At 29.7% G+C, this 16,615-nt stretch overlaps 2 protein-coding genes across 8 annotated transcripts in view; one reads left to right on the top strand and one right to left on the bottom strand.

The window, feature by feature from the left end:
* LOC116767897 (GRAM domain-containing protein 2A-like) overlaps positions 1 to 16,615 on the top strand; it is a 42,881-nt gene that overhangs the window by 8,119 nt on the left and 18,147 nt on the right. For 4 of the 7 annotated variants that reach the window (XM_032658421.2, XM_061523595.1, XM_061523593.1 and 1 more), the window contains exon 4: positions 2,059 to 2,160. The exons of 1 other annotated variant lie outside the window; for it this stretch is intronic. In XM_032658421.2, coding sequence (XP_032514312.1) covers positions 2,059 to 2,160 — 102 coding nt within the window. Of the gene's footprint in view, positions 1 to 2,058; positions 2,161 to 6,578; positions 6,820 to 10,044; positions 10,819 to 16,615 lie in introns of those variants that run through there. 2 more of the 7 variants (XM_032658423.2, XM_032658422.2) reach the window with 2 other exon arrangements.
* On the bottom strand, positions 15,050 to 16,523 carry LOC116767899 (uncharacterized). Its single transcript, XM_032658424.2, has 5 exons — positions 16,362 to 16,523; positions 16,120 to 16,299; positions 15,962 to 16,043; positions 15,772 to 15,889; positions 15,050 to 15,619 (listed from the first exon to the last, which is right to left on the bottom strand). The coding sequence occupies exons 1-5, from the start codon at positions 16,416 to 16,418 to the stop codon at positions 15,580 to 15,582; spliced, it is 477 nt and encodes a 158-aa protein (XP_032514315.1). The 5' UTR covers positions 16,419 to 16,523; the 3' UTR covers positions 15,050 to 15,579.

The raw sequence follows: 16,615 nt of genomic DNA, 5'->3' as shown, positions 1-16,615 counted from the left end.
ATAAAATACCAAGTCATTAGTCGCCTGAAGAGAATATTTCGGTAAGTGCTGTTTTTAATTTATTTAAGTATACTAAAGAGGAAGAAAAACTATAATATACATACATATATACATATAGAAGTAATTGTATTCCGAAAATTCATCAATATTGCATTATATACCACGAAAGTTTATCATGTTTTGATATCAAAATACTTTTAAGATGTTAAGGTTTTTTACGTCAATTGTTAAGCTTTCGTTGGTTCCGTAGAACTAATACTACATTTAACCCATAATAGGGCATAAGAGCAGAGCCTTATTTCTAGGTGATGGGCATGGCGTTCGAGTTGGTAGTTCATCTAGGTTCCGACCATTAGCTCCCGCTTGCAGCTTTTTGAGAGCTTATAATGCCAAGGTATTGGATTGCATGTGCATGATGTATATAAAATTTATATACGCTCCGTTATGATATATAAAAATACTTTAACATCTTTACTGATTTATCTTCAAGATTTTCATGAACTTATTGATTTTGTCTCAACTATGGCTCACGCTCAAATAATTCTCGCCTCCGGAGTATGCAAATGTTTCAGAATCTATACATAGGTATGCTTGTTCATAAATATGTATAACAACTCGGATGTTTTTTTGCACTTTCCTTACATTTTCAGATTAAATTAATTATATTGTTAAATATATTTTATATCTTATTTTAATAAAACTTAATGTACTTTTTCGCCAAATATTTTAAGTTATTTCTTTTTATATAAAGTTGTAATGAATAATTATAATGAATTTAATATTATTGAATTATTATCTTAAATTTGTTTTCATATATTTTGTATGATAAACGAACAACGTGTTTCTTACTTAAGAAACAATAATCACTAAGTAAACTTTTGAATATAAATATAATACACAAATTAATGATGCCATGCCATGCTGGTACGAAAAAAAAATCTAAAATCGATCTTACGTTACTAAGATTGTGCAAGTCTCGTAATATAAAAACTGAAAGATATATTTTTAATAGCAATTATATAACCTATGTGAATAAAGACAGTTACGAAAATGTATAGCAGGTAAAAATCTCACGAAACATCAACTGAGAGTAAAACAACACCAATTTAAACATTTTAATTGAAGGCAACAAAGGTCTTAGTATGTAGTAGTATAAATACGCACCTTAGATTTTTGAAAAGTATATATATATATATATATATATCAGTATATGAAACTGTATATATATATATGTCAGTTTTGTTTATATACGAAAATGTTACAAGATATTAACTATACTTCGCATCATATTCCGTACAACCTCCGTGTAGGAAATAAAGAAATATGCTTTTATATTATTTGATGTAATAAGGTGAGCTATATAAAGGTACAATGTAAAATTGATAAACCAAATTTTCTCATTATATAATTGCAGACGTAGCTGGTGAGTAAGGCAAAGTAAAAAATTACTACATACCTGATGTGTATAACACACATTATTTTTTTCCGAATAATTCAGTGCTAGCTTAAGAGTTGAAGTGTCATTTTGGATAACATTTAACCCAAGTTTGCATTGTCTTTCTCTACGATTATGGAGCATAAATACTTATACAATATATTGGTGCGACTTATGAAAGACAAGAAGGCTTCCTTTCGATATTGGTATATTTTCTGTGTTTTTATTTACGGCAACTCCAAATTTAACACCAAATATCAGACAACTGTGTAGATAGATCAGATTTCAAAATAAATAAGAGAAAATAGGCAAATAAAAATAATATTGTAATATAAACCCTTATAATAATACTGTAAGTGAATTTACTAGATCCCGACACGTCTTAGAGGTGCAGGTGTTACATAATAATACCTTCAAGAGGTTTCCCAAGTCTATTTTTATCTCTTATATAATGAGACTCTCTGAGACAGTAGTAAAATGAGTCAAGCTGTCGGAGAAATTACAAGCTTAATAAAAACAAAGATATAAAAAATGCTTTGCTCTGTATAAAAAGTCACTTCCACGAGCGCATGAGTATTCAATGTATAATAATATGATAACGATAATGATATGATATATGTCAGGTCGGCGGGTGGGTCGAGTGGTGTAGTTGAGGACGCCAGCGACGGCAGTGACGCCGAAAGACGTCGTCACCTGCGTGTGCCCACACCAACACATCTGGGACAGTAAGTGGAATACAAACATACATATGTTTAATTAGTTATTGACTAATATATCTGTGGTGATATAATTACAAGCTGTTGGTTTGTTAGCGAACACAGAGGACTGTGGTAGCTGGTCAAGATATTTCTATGATTACAGTTCAAGTCCGTTTCAGACGTGTGTATCCACGACCTTAATACTTACTGTTACATTTTCGTTTAATACTATTTGGTGAGATATAAGATTTATTTATTCTGTTTTCATAAATATCTCATTCAAATAAAGCTTTTATAACTATGGCACTGTAGGTGCAATTCGTTTTAATACGGAATTTTAACAGTTACAGGAAAGCTTTGAATAAGATTGTCATTTATTTTTATAATCCAACATCGATATAATGCATATAAACGTAACATTCGATTATTCCTTTAAAATTTAGATCAAGTAAGTCTGAAATTGGTTATAAAGAGATAAAAAAAAAAATACTTTATTCAATTCATCATTATGTATCTATTCATGTTGTTGAAGCGAAGTACTTCTACCAACAAATAACAGAACGTTTATTTTGATGTATGTATCATATAAGTATTTGAAAACAATTTGGTCGTTAACAAAACAAAATTTTCCATGAGGTAACAATTAAACGCAGTAAAATTCGTAAAAATCGGTACTTACGTGGCTTACGTTACGTTAAAATAATCGCATGTTAATTTGAGAGATAGACGCTATAAAAAACTTGTCGAAACCCGTCGCGGCATGAACACTATCGTGTTTAGGTAAAGACTTTGGGTTAACGAAATTCTTTAATTAAAATTGTTTAAACATGTTTTATATGTCATTATGCAAAGGTTGTTGGTAACGTAAACTGTAAAGGTATTTTAGATTGAATGTTATGGAGAATTTACAGGGATTATAAAAATGAATAACTCCTTATATCGAATTTTATTTAAAAATTAAGGTTGTATCATCAAAACACAAATGATTAAGATTATATAGATTGTAACGCCGTCTTTTTTAATTAAATTAAAATCATCTATAACCTCTATAGATGGTTTTAATTTAATTAAATTGATCAGAACACTCCTAATGCAATTATCTACCTCTCTACTCGATTTTATTAAACATTTCCTTTATTAATTTTCCTCCATTGATAGAAATCGCTCAACTTTATAACTCCCACGCCTTAATAAGTTAAATTTAGGTCAAAGTCAGCTGTCACACACTTATACAATAACTAGATCATTGAAGCCCTGTAAATACATAACACTGGTTCACTTTGTACTTGAGGATTACTTATCTAACCACCGGTTTAAGCGACAATAAGATTATATGGCGACCAAGCAATGTGTGTTGCTCTGAAACTATATTTTAAGATAAATTCTATATGAAATCTTACATTGGCCCTTCGATTATTCTCTCATTTAACCATAGTAGCTATTCATACAAAGCGAAATTTAAATTAGGGTTTGTTAACTTGGGAAAATATGTATGGATAATAAAGGCTGATACATTCTTACCAGGCGATTCACTCGTCGTAAAGATATTAACGATAATTTTCTTACAATTATTATTAATTTAAATAGCACTGATTAGAATAATAGAATACCAGTACTTTAATACTTGTATACAGCCGATCTGACAAGCTCTTCAAAAATACTGCACTAAATATCTGGCAAAAAATCAAGAACTGCTTCTGTCAGCTGCAATAAAATCTAAAGGTAGTTCAGAGGTACTTCAATTACACTGTAAGTAATTGATTTAATAATCGTACTTTATTTTAAGGGACAAATACCTAATAGTGCCTGATTATCTGATTATGTTACCATATTTTTTACATTTAACTTATCAAATTTTCAAAAATCTTTCTGTTAATTAAGTTTGTAAGGTAATATTCGACGTTTGATTTTAGATATTTTTTTTGGTATAATGATGACATTGGCTCAATATTCCACGATTCCAGTGTGAATGATGCCATGGCATATAAAAAAAAGTATCATGCCAAAATGCCAATTTGTTTTGAAAACAGAAGTTAAAAGAAAAAAAAAAATCACTTATCAGAAAAAGGTTTTACATACTCGTATTTGTAATAAAAACTTATTTTATATTTTATATAAAAATGGAATTAAACTGACAGGAAACCATACTCTCAAATCAGTAAACTATTAGATAATAATATGTCGAACATAGCTTAGCATGCATATGTAGACTTACTTGTAAATGTTAGCTCTTATTTCCAAGAAATAACCTTGCTTGCAGTCGTTATAAAATCGTTCTACGCTCAAGTTTAAAGGGTTTTAAAAGCTGTGTATATAATGGATTGTTTTGCATTTATTGTTCGCGCGCCATTGTATCAAATTTAAAAACGTGGAATACTTCAAAACAAGACAGTTATATCTAAGCAATTCTTTTTATTATTTATGAAGTGATTTAGCCTTACATTTTCTTATCGTAAGTAAGTGAGTAAGTAATTTGTAAAAAAATACAATGGAAACCAAACAGTTATGCGGTCCAGCTCAAAATGAGAGTCGAGTTTATGAAGTCAATTTGCTGTTACACAATCCCTTTTTAAGCCAAAAACCACCATATAAAAAATTTCAATATTTTAAGTAAGTATGAGACACGTTTCCTGGAATAAGTGTTATTGGGTTAATTAAAAAACCCGCATAGTGCTATTTCCTTTAACGCAGCGAGATATGTGTTTTTAAAGTCTTGTAATAGATAAGGAACAAGAAAACTATAAAAAAAACGTACACAAATGATTGTTATACAAGATTTAACTTACTTAGGTATAACTCATGAAGATCCAAACGCTGCATGTACGGAAAAAAGATTAACTTATTAATATCATGTTGCATGTAGCATTTTTTTTTAATCAAACCATCAAGTTTTTCTGTACAAGTATTCAAAGTACCGATTTTATTTTTGCTTATAAACGACTCTACAAATTAAGTTTTTGTATAGAATATTTTATACCTACAATTAAGATTTATTCCTATAATGTTATGTATTTATGTGAGGTTGTCGACAATTTTATTTGTAAAATGTTAGTTCGGTTTATATGGAGAATGTCCAGTAACATTTTAAACTGAAATCAATTTCGTAAGAGTCAAAACATGAAATGAAACATTACTCTTAGTCCGTTATAACATTTAATTGTAAACCATTCTAAATAAAAATTTTGTTGGGAGTTTGAATTAATGCGATTATTAAGAATTCTGTCACAAAGTTATCAAATAAAAAGCAACTCACAATCTTCGAAGTTTACGACATTAAACTATATATATTATATTCTGATTGAATTCAGGTATATATACAATTTCTGTTTCATAGTATCAAAATAAAAATCTATGTATACACAAAATTGTCACTATAAGTCCCTTACACTCTTTCGCGAGAAAGTGTGCATCTACCCCAAGGGAAGCCATCAGGTTGACTGCTAAAATTCAGACCAATTTCTACAGTGGTTTACTATTGCATTCATATAGTTTGCTTGCGGCAATTTGCAACATTATTTGACAATTTTCATGTAAGTACCGTTTTCCCAGAGAGCCATTATAACTGCTTCACAAACACTGGTTTGCAAGCAAAAATCAAATCAGGTCCTGTTGCAATCTCTTCAACTTGACATTTGTTATAGCGGCGTTGTTTTGTATGCAAATTCTATTGAAAAAAAATTCTTCAAAGGTTTTTCTTCTTTTTTAGGATGGATTAAAATTTTTGTCTCGTTAAATATACCTCCTGTAATATATAACCATATAATAATCCAACTCTAGAAGAAAAGCTGTTTCAATTATTGTCTCGTCAATAATTCCATAAATAAAGAGACTTCGTGCTATCCTTGCACTCTTAACAGAATGCTAAAAGAAGGTTGCTAGGTTCTCTGCTCATCAGAGACTCTGCGCTTCACTGTTTTTACTCTAGCTGTCATGACACATTCATTCATTAATTTATCATATAGTAGACATTCATAAGAACTTCTCCCCGAAGTCGTACCGCTCCGGGCGCAACACTAGTTTAGCTTCCTGAGACCATTGTTTTATTTATAAATCATTTATCAAGAACTCATTTATCCCTAATCAGTGTTTTTTTTGCAACGAGAAACTTTAAGTGTTTATAGATATATAGTTTGACCTTGTCCGTAGTCGGTATATTGACGCATTAAAAAACATTGTTCACAATATATTACTTATATACTTTTGTTTTTCTATTAATTACAAGAGAATTTATATAACATTATATAATGCCGATAAAATTACCAAAGTGCATATCATATTAAAATACTATGTAAATATTTTTCTTAAATTCATAAATAATATGCAAAACTAAAATTTGCTTTGTATTAACAGTATCTTTTATTTACAATTGTAAATGAGATAACATCTAAGTGGCTGTTAGTGTTTTACCGCGTTTCGAGCGTTGCTAACGAACTTTTGTTGTAATTAAAGTCAGTGAATCTTAATGTCAAACTCCCATTGGAATTCCGCGATCAGTGCTGTGGTTTTCGCGGTGAAATGGAAATCACATATGGAAGCGGAAAAGGACAGATTGGAAGTTATGAATTCGATATCCCGTCTTAAAATCCCCTGGGCTCTGAGACGCGATAGTCTTCCGATTGCGACTATACGTAAAGCATGGTTAAAGAGTCGAACAAGTCTGGCGCCCGAAACCTCCATTCGACGGGGGTAAGGCATCCTTGTATTTTTTTACATAAAAATATCTTTTTTTTTTAGTTTATATCACAAAAACGTCATAACAAATCACCAGTATATATTTTGAAATCTGACAGATTTCGTTGTTTTTTTTTGTTAGTTTACTAATTGCTTTGTCATATAAAATAATAAAACTATATAATTTAGTTGGCATTCATAATTTGAGACATTTGTAATAAAATTTCACATGATATTAGGTCTTTAAATATAATATTCAGATAAGGTCAAGTAATTAGTAAGGTAAACTGATAAATAGCTCACGCTGACTACCAGTTTTTTACTCATAAAAGTGTTAATCTGTTTAAAAATCTAAATATTTGTAAATTTTAATAATACCTTTTTTTTTTAAATTCAAACAAAAACGGAAACAAATATTGTTATAATGCCACAGGTTTGTTAACTGTCGATATTTATATTTACGTAGTGGAATGCTATAAAGCACTGAAAAGTTTAATCTATGTCAATTACTCGCCAGATGTAAAATGTTTGTGATAAGAGTGATTATGTGCTCGTTATTAATCTCATACACATAAAGGTATGTTATATAGTAAAATTTTAGTTGGCCCACTTTATAATTAAAAATATAAATTAACAATTAGTACATGCAGCTTCATCTTTCTTATTGTTTATCAAACAGTCATCAACTTACTCTTTTGTCATGGGTACACTTAAACATTTAAATTTTATCTAACTAATATGCGAAAATCCATGACCAAGCTGAACCTATCAATATAAAACAATGTCCCTTCAGTTTTAACTTACCTAATTTTGTGAAATTAATTCAATTGTTGCTTTTTTGAGATCGTGTAGTGTATCGATAATTAAATAAATAGAAAGGTTAAGACGCAGTTGTCTTGTAAATTCCTTTGTTTAGACAAATGAAGAATATAACTCATTACGCATAAAAAATGTCAACAAACAGGGTTGTGTGTAATATGCGGGTAATATTTTAAAAGCAAAATTACTTCCATAACATGAAAATATTCGTTTGCATTATTTGCAAAATGTGTGTATGAAGGTAGATTAAACAATGGGTTATACCTATGCGAATTTGCTACAGACATCCGTGTCTATAATAATTATATACAGTGAAATACTTATTTAATGTATCAAACATTACGTTACAGCTGCTTTTATGTGTTGTGTTGAATTTAAAACGATGCCATCGTAAATAAAGATAAGGCTTACAAATATTACTCTGCGATGTGATAAAACTCTCAACGAACCGTCCCATAAATTGATTAATTACATTAAGTGTATATTTTAAATAACATATTATAAATGAATTTCTTAAAAAAAAAACGCCTAATATTTTTTATAATTCTTTGATCCACAAATGAAGACCGCATTCAGTGAAGCGTTTATTCATTGGTCCAACGAGCTAGCAACAAATGGGGATATTAAACAAACACCTCGTTGGTAAAACGACTCACTTTTGAATACGCTGTTCCATTTCGAAGTTTACGTAAGATCCACACAGAAGGTAGACATTTCAATTTAAAATTTTCATGTCTTGGTCTAGGTATGTAGAAAACAATCAGATGTTTCTGTCTTAAGAACTTGTTTTAGAAATAATTAAAATACACTGTTTTTTTAAATTTAAATAGAACATTTAATACCAAAAAAATGTAACGAATTCTTTATGCGAGTTGAGTTCTTGTTAATACAAATCTTAATATTATACAAATGTCTAAGAAAACCATTATGTTGCAACTCCTATTATGTTTTTTAAATATTTAAAAATTAGTTCACTTATAGGCAACTTCAATTTTCAACTTCTCTTGATTTTAACGAAATTTAACAGACGTAAGAATATATATTAGAGAAAAAGCAAATTGCTCGAAGTCTTTGGGCGACGGCGTCAACTTACCGTCATATAATTATAGGCCAAATGCCAAATACTAAATACATAGTTACATGCCAAAGCACGCCACGCCTTCAAAAATTGCGTCGACGTCGTTTACGTCATTAGCTATTATTTTTACGCATCGCAATAGTAAACATCCGTCCCAACTTTCAAGAATTGAATCAGACTATAGGAAGTATATCGTACATTTTATATACGAAACTACTACAGAAGTCAACAAGAGTACTCTGATTTTTTTTATATTATCCAGAGTGTAGATATTTTAGCTTATACATATATCAATAATTCCCCGACTTTCATTTATATTATGGTAAAGTTAACCAATTTCTCATTTTTTAAGATTATTCAACAAGATAGAAATAATAATTCAATATAAGAAGAAAGTTTTCCCTGATATTTAATTATAATGATAACCCTTGAATGTTTTGTCGATTTGCATTACACTTTTATGTTGGTTTTGACGTCGATGATGGAAATTCTATGTTCTTAAATCTTAATATTAGAGCCTTTAGTTTTGTCCAAAACATTTTGTTGCTCCGGTTCATATTATAAACAAACATTTTCATTTTAACACCTTGTTTATAAAATAATGAATTCATCAAAACCATGTAAAAATAGCAGCTTACATCAGGTAAACATGATACGCTATGATGATATTATCGTGAAACTTGCTCTAATTACTGCAATAAAAAACTATTTTGGAAAGCAACATAAAAAACATTACAAATTTGCAATAAGGAGTTTTTCAGCTTTCAGTTCAGTTTTTATGTTATATTGTAGCAGTGAATATGAGAAGCACCGTATATGGTGTTCTATAATAGGTAGGTACGTTAGTTACTCCCTTGCTTTGGTTCCCGTAACCCTGGAGATCCTACTACAGCAGGTACTTCCCATAATTATCGATTAAATATGTCACGCGATATCAGGATAATATTTTTTCGTTCCCAGTGAGGCATTCACACTGCACAATGCACACATATTTTTAATAATATTATATTTATTGATTGTTACTGTTTTGTAAGTGATACTGAAAAAAAAATCAGTTACGTTTTAGTCCACCAAAATCGCTGATGAAAATAACGAAAAATAAATGTGATCCTAAATTTTATAAAAAAAAAAATGCGAATACTATAAGAAGGGCAATAGGATTCTAACTGTTTAATATAAATTATATTGAATTCTAAAATAGCCTCAAAACTTATATTAGTTAAATTCTGTGTGTGGCTATATTAATATGTAAAACACGTATTAATCGCATTTCCTTTCGTCGTTCTTACTTTGTCTGCCGTCTACGTTGAATCCAATAAAAAAGGGCGGGGGAGCATTGCGCTAGCCGTCTCTTAACACGTTAGTTTAGTCTCCGCCAACAGCTGTGTGAAGTTGAACGAGCATTTTCGAACGTTATAACAGTTACACGCGCTTGTGGTTACTGAACGATAAAATTATGTCAAATTGTTTCAAAGTAATATTTTATGAAAGCAAATACTAGTTTTTGAAACTAATCTCTTTTTTCTCTTGGTTTATTTTATCTTGTATAAAATCAAACTTTATTATTATTAAATGTATAGCTTATTAATTGCAGAGCAAAACGTGACGAAACTTCAATAATATTTATAAGTGAAGTGAAGTGATTTAAGGATCATATTAAGTCAAGGTGAATTCACGAAAACTTAAAAGTTTTGTCATAACTAATAAGTGACCTTATTTCAAATTGTCTATGTTGAACTGGGTATGACCTTCTAAATGAAGGAGTCATATCCTGACGATATTATGCTGTGTTTCGTACAAAGTTATAGTGATCGTGAAAATGGATGTACTAAAAATGGGAAGGAATGCAATGGCACTGAGGTTTCTAATTACAAGAATTTAAAGAAAAAACACAGAAACAAGAGTGATTCTATGATAAAAGATTCCAATAAAGAAGTTTGGGTACAAAGTGATGTAGAATTGAGAAGGTCAGATCGAAATGTTGTGGGAAAATCAAAAGATTCTATTAGTAGAGTTCTGCCAGAGGTAAAGAGAAGCTTCAGTGATAGATTTTCTGTCATAAGTGATGTCAGCGGCAAAAAGGCTCCAAGGGCTCTGTTGACCATACGAAAAACATGGTAAAGTTGGATTAACCAATTACTAACATAAAACATTAAAAAATAATTTTAAGAATTATCAATAATTAATGTATTATTAATTATTTATATCTAAATAACGCAACACATACCTACTTATATAATGAAAGAATGTATGAGTTAGACGTTAAAAATAAATAAAAAATATATAAACTAATAAAGGACATATAAAAGTTGTTTTATATTGCTGTATGATATCATTTACAATTCCATATTATTTTCATAATATATAAGGATAAAAAAACAATAAGTTGTCTTGATGATTATCGCTAACTAATTGTGACTTGTGTTTAAAGGCAAGACGAGACTAGCTTGAGTGTGATATCTATGCAAATAATTGATTTAATAATATATCACACATTTGTTTATTTTATTTTGTAGGTGTTATAATTCACTGTTCATACTTCTAGCCCTTTGAAATTCTCTCAGTGAAAAATTTGATATAATAATATTTTAACAATAATATAATTGCTTTTATATCTATTTAAAGTGAAAATAAATTGATATAAAGTAAAAAAAAGTCAACAACACTACACTAACTTTCTTCTTTATTTCAAATTGTTTTTTTTTTTGGATAATGCTACTTCAAAATGTTTAATTTTTCTTGTAGTAAATATATTTTTGTATGTTATGACATTATATTCTTGTTTGCCATGTAGCAAACCTCTTCAGGGTCAAGTTAAATAATTACCGAGGTTAAATGAGGTTGATTGCATAAGTGAAGTATATAAAGTATGAGTATTTTACTAAGATTTTGATGTTATATTTATAGAAAATATAGTATTTCTTTATAAGATTAGCAACAGATGTGTTATGACCAATCATTGTTTAAAATGATAAGATAGGACAGGTGTTTCGCTTCGTGATAAATAAATCACTCGAATAATATCCATCTTTTCTAAACCACTGAATAGTCTGTGTAAGTGGGCTTTTGTCTTTTAGGTACAATTTCTCTAGATGCTGATAAGTCCTATATATATGTATATATATATAAAACATGGATTTTTATGTTTATAAATATTATTATGGATTGTCATATCAGATAAATCCCAAGGCAGCTTATTCATAAATAATCTATCAGCACAATATATTTATCAGTAAAATTATTGTAGCGTAATCTTTGTTTTTTAAATATGAGTTATCTTTAAAAAAAAAAGCAAAACTACACCAATTAGAAACACATAAATGGATTTTTAAAGAATTATTAATTGACTTATATTCATACTACAACCACCTTTGGGCTGGTAGGGGTGGTTAACTAAGTTAGCTCTCTATAAAAAATGTTAAATCCTTCTAACCCTAAAACAAACTAAAAGTCTTAACAAATTTTTGAATAATAAATATGTAAAGAAATTCATTGGAACACAATCAAATGTTTTCTTAGTATGCAATAATTTATAAGCTAAGAAGCCACCCTAATAAGTAATAACAAATAAATGTAATGTAATAAATTAATAATAATTTACTTCTATGGAAATATGTAAAGTTATACAAAGCTTTGGTTGCTCACAGAAAGTGCTGGAAGTAAGCAATTAATAAATGCAATTGGTATTTCATCTGAGAATCATGTTTCAAAAAATGCTTGCGTGTCAGTCTGTCGCAAACGCAGCGATGATAGATTTCTACCATACGCTACTGACCTGGTTTACGTTGAACTGCGCTACCGAAATAACTGATACGTTCTTAAGGCCAATATATTATTGTTACTTCAACGGTTCGCATTTTTTTCTATATAATCGTTGATTCTTGCGTAAAGGTTACGGCTTTACGGTGCTCCAGTTTTTTTTTCTGGATTAACCTTTTTGGCTGTATATAACAGAGCAGCATAGGAAGTGATAAAATATGTCTAAAATTTTTCATCAAAATCCCGCTTTTTTAACACATGTCTTTTGAAATCGAAATTTTCATATTAAAATGACTCAAGATTTCATCTATTCAGAAATTCATGGTTTCATCTTTCTCATAATTTCATTAATTATTATAGCAACTTATTTATTCTTTCGTTTTTTTTTTTGGAAAGTTAACTCTCACAAAGCAACTTTTAACTACAAATAAATACATTTAAATCTGATTACTTGTTACTAAGGTTTTTTTTTGAAAATGTCTGTTCTGCTACACAACTTTAATTTAATGATGACAGCTGTTAGTGCTGGGTTAAAGTTATTTTGTGCACCTAAGTAGTATCCAATTATGATATCATTAAATGCGTTAGACTCACAGCAAGTGTCATAACAACGGCCAATTTGGTTATTATCAAGTTATTCCTGACGCGGGATTTGGTGTCCATATTCTAAAGTAAGAGTTTTTTGTCAACAGATAAAAGTTGCTTTATAATTTTTCTTAGATTATCCGAAACAATTACAAGCCAGATGTTATCGCGAAGTACGTTAAAGAATAGGTTTTCTTGCATATGATACTTAGCATTTTTTTCTTATGGCGTCCCTTATTCATTACAATAAAGTAAACATGTCAATAATTATACCTATTGACTTTTTTATTAAAAAAATACTTTACTTGAAATTATTTCATAGTTTTCATAAGATGCAATTTCTAAAATTAATTTGAACATGTTTATAGATATATTATGTGAAAAAATATTTTATTAATCGCCATAATGTATTAATAATAGATTCTAACCGTTGTGATACAAATGCTAAGTTATATAATATGTCACAATAAAAAACACTCAGTAATTTTGAATAAAACATAAGTATATTTCGTGGTGGCTCTCAGTTGAATTGTCCTTCCTAAATTGGTCTGTTTGTATGCTTCCCGTTATAGAGGATCTGAGCGCGTTTGGAAGTTGGCTCTGTGCCAACATTGGTGATGTACCCACCACATTTGATACAGTAAAGAGTTTGGTTTTATTTCATTCTATACGTATTAAATCATCGTTTAACCAGTTAGTAATTGTATTGAAATAGGTTTCTATTTGGGTTTCGAACAAATAGGTATTGTTTTATAAACGAATGGTATCTGGTTCATGGAATCATTTAAGTCGATAGCCCGACATAAATGAGCTTAGACATTTATATGGCTTATACGAATCTTTATTGCTTTAAAATCACTTGGAAGCGAAATCGCATTGAAGCACCATACTCAAGTTTTTTTTTTTTAATATTTTAAATGCATATATATCATAATTTGTCATTTTATATTTATTATCTCATACTGTTAAAATTTATAATCGTCATTCGCCTTGAACTGTGTGGTTGAAACGTTTATCTTTTTCATTGTCACTTACTTAAATACCTACTTGTATTTATAAAGCAAAATTATTATTAAATTAATAAGTAGTGAAGCATAAGTCTTTACTGCTATATTTTCGCGGGATAGACACAAAAAAGTGATAAAATCTTTATCCTACTAAAGTTTGTTAAAGGAGTTCTACTTATCTTATATTGGCAGTATACACTAAGCATTTAATAATTCGAAATGGGAACGGTCTTCGTCCTCAATAAGTTTTTTGTTCGACGTAGGATTTTTCCACGTCTGCGTCATGTCTTTCGCATGTTAATAGTTCTAGTAACAATAACAGCACTAACGTATTAAGATGACGAAATTATAGATAAAACAATTGATTAGTTCGTTTTACTTTATTACGTTTTTAGGGTTAGAAACTGATTTCAATATATATATTTGCTAAAAGTGCTTTGAACTGTTCTGAGGGATAAACAATTGCAGGACAGTTATGAAATAACAGTAATCATGTATAATTTTTGCGCTATTAAGTTCGCCGAATGGGAAAATGCCATGTGTTGTAATATTTGATTAGTCCCTGAGTCAAGGCTGCAGAAACTTCGACATTATTGATAAGTCAATACACGTGTAGGTTAAATATAAAGTTATAATTAATATACATTGTACGGAAGCCAGTTTCTGAATTTACTTTCGTTTTATTAATTTGATTTTTAACGACTAAAGTTTTGGTGTCATAATTTAATGGTCTCATAAATATTTCAAATGAGCGAAATACGTATATAATGTTATTCTGATATGGTTCTATAATACTTTTTTTTGCAAAAAAAATTTCTAAATTTCCTCATAGCAAAATAGTTTTTTTTTTCTGTCAGCGACATTTTCCACGTGGATTTCGGGATTGACTTAAAAAATAAGATAATGTCTATTTAAACAAAATATACTTTGTAACGATCTGGCAGCGCCATCTATAGTATGTGACACATATACAAAATACAAGTGTCTTTTGATTCCCTCAAGAAACTAAACGTAAACTCTGAATAAGTTAATACCCTTTGTTCATATCCATATCTCAGTTATATTCGGAAAGTTGTAACAAAAATCGTTCAGTTGTTTTTACATGAAAGAGCAACAAACATCTATACATTCTCCCAATCTTTTGCATTAATAATATTAGTAGGATATAGATTGTTTTAGTTATAAATGTAGTTTTGCTGTATAAGCAAACAAATTTGACTTTTATTCCTAGATTAGGTCAGATGTGTTATTGTTTGGGAGACATGTGCAATCAGGTGCAGCTTTGTTTGGCTTCCTTCACGTGTTCTCTCAGGATTCTTGGCGACCGTCCAGTTGAGCGATTGGTTCGATAAGATTATGTTTCACATTTGGCTTAATTATATTTTATCAGTTCAGGTAGGATAAACAATATTTATTAATATTATTCTTTAATACATACTATATGACGGCGATTACAGCAAATATAGTTGACTAATACTGGTTATACATCAACATAATTTCTCTTTGTGATGAATATCATAAAGTTATTTACCAGGCTTGTGGGATCGGTGGAACTTCCTTATAGTATCTGCGGAATTAAAATATACTTAAATACCATTTACAAAATCTTATTTCAATTGCATTTTACAAAGAGGTCGGTACAATTTCAAGTTGAATCATTCTTTCTTTATCATAATGAAATAAAGATATGTAGTTATTGAGGATAAACAAAGGAAAGACCTTACAAAACCTCCCAGTGGCGAAAACGCTTTATCGTTCAGAGGCAAGAGAACCGATGGAGAATTCAATCCCTTAGGTAACTTAATGAAGTATTTCACGCTGCCAGGTATAAGCATGCCTGTGAATAAAGTATTTTTCATAATTTGTATGGTGATAGTCTGTTTATATTATAAAGTGTTCGTCTTGTTACCATTTGAATCGTATCTGTACTTTCGTAACAGCGACTGCATGCTCGGGTTTTGAATATTAGATAGCACAACTATAGCGCAAGGCTAAATAAAATCAATAATAAATTAATATGCATATAAGAATCCTTAGTATACGTAATTTATATTGACATTGATTTACCTTTTTAACTTCTTGGATTGTACCTTTATCGTATTTAGGCATATATTCCTTACTGTCTCCCTCATCGAAAGGTCTTTCTATGGTTTTGACATTAGATTCTTGTGAGTCATTTATATTCGCTGTCACCGGATCTTTATCCACGACGGGGGCTTCTGTTTCGTAGTAAATAGGCAGCATTTTCTATAAACAAGATAAGATTAGACTAAATTTATTGCTTATACAAACGCGGCACATATACCCACATTTTCGTTTACTGGAACGTTCAAAAATATGAACAGTAAAAGTCCCATCAACCTCATTGTGTACGCTTCGAATGACTTCCTTGACCGAACTGGTATCCCGTATTCAACATTCGTACCGACTTTTATAAACAAGCTCTAATAACTATAATTTGAGAATTTCGGTAAACATACTTATGTTTTAAAACAATCACTTTCTCCACAATGACATTTAAATTTACTGTCAGTTGACAATAATCAGTCTGAAGAGTAGCAGA

Source organism: Danaus plexippus, chromosome 19 (assembly GCF_018135715.1).
Source record: "Danaus plexippus chromosome 19, MEX_DaPlex, whole genome shotgun sequence".
NCBI classification, from domain to species: domain Eukaryota; kingdom Metazoa; phylum Arthropoda; class Insecta; order Lepidoptera; family Nymphalidae; genus Danaus; species Danaus plexippus.
This window is presented reverse-complemented; position numbering and strand designations above follow the sequence as displayed.

Coding starts and splice junctions, on each gene's coding strand:
- LOC116767899 (XM_032658424.2), bottom strand. CDS start 16,418: ATGAGGTTGATGGGACTTTTACTGTTCATATTTTTGAACGTTCCAGTA. Junction 16,044..16,119: donor CAATCCAAGAAGTTAAAAAG/GTAAATCAATGT, acceptor GATTTTATTTAG/CCTTGCGCTATAGTTGTGCT. Junction 15,620..15,771: donor CCACTGGGAGGTTTTGTAAG/GTCTTTCCTTTG, acceptor TTAATTCCGCAG/ATACTATAAGGAAGTTCCAC.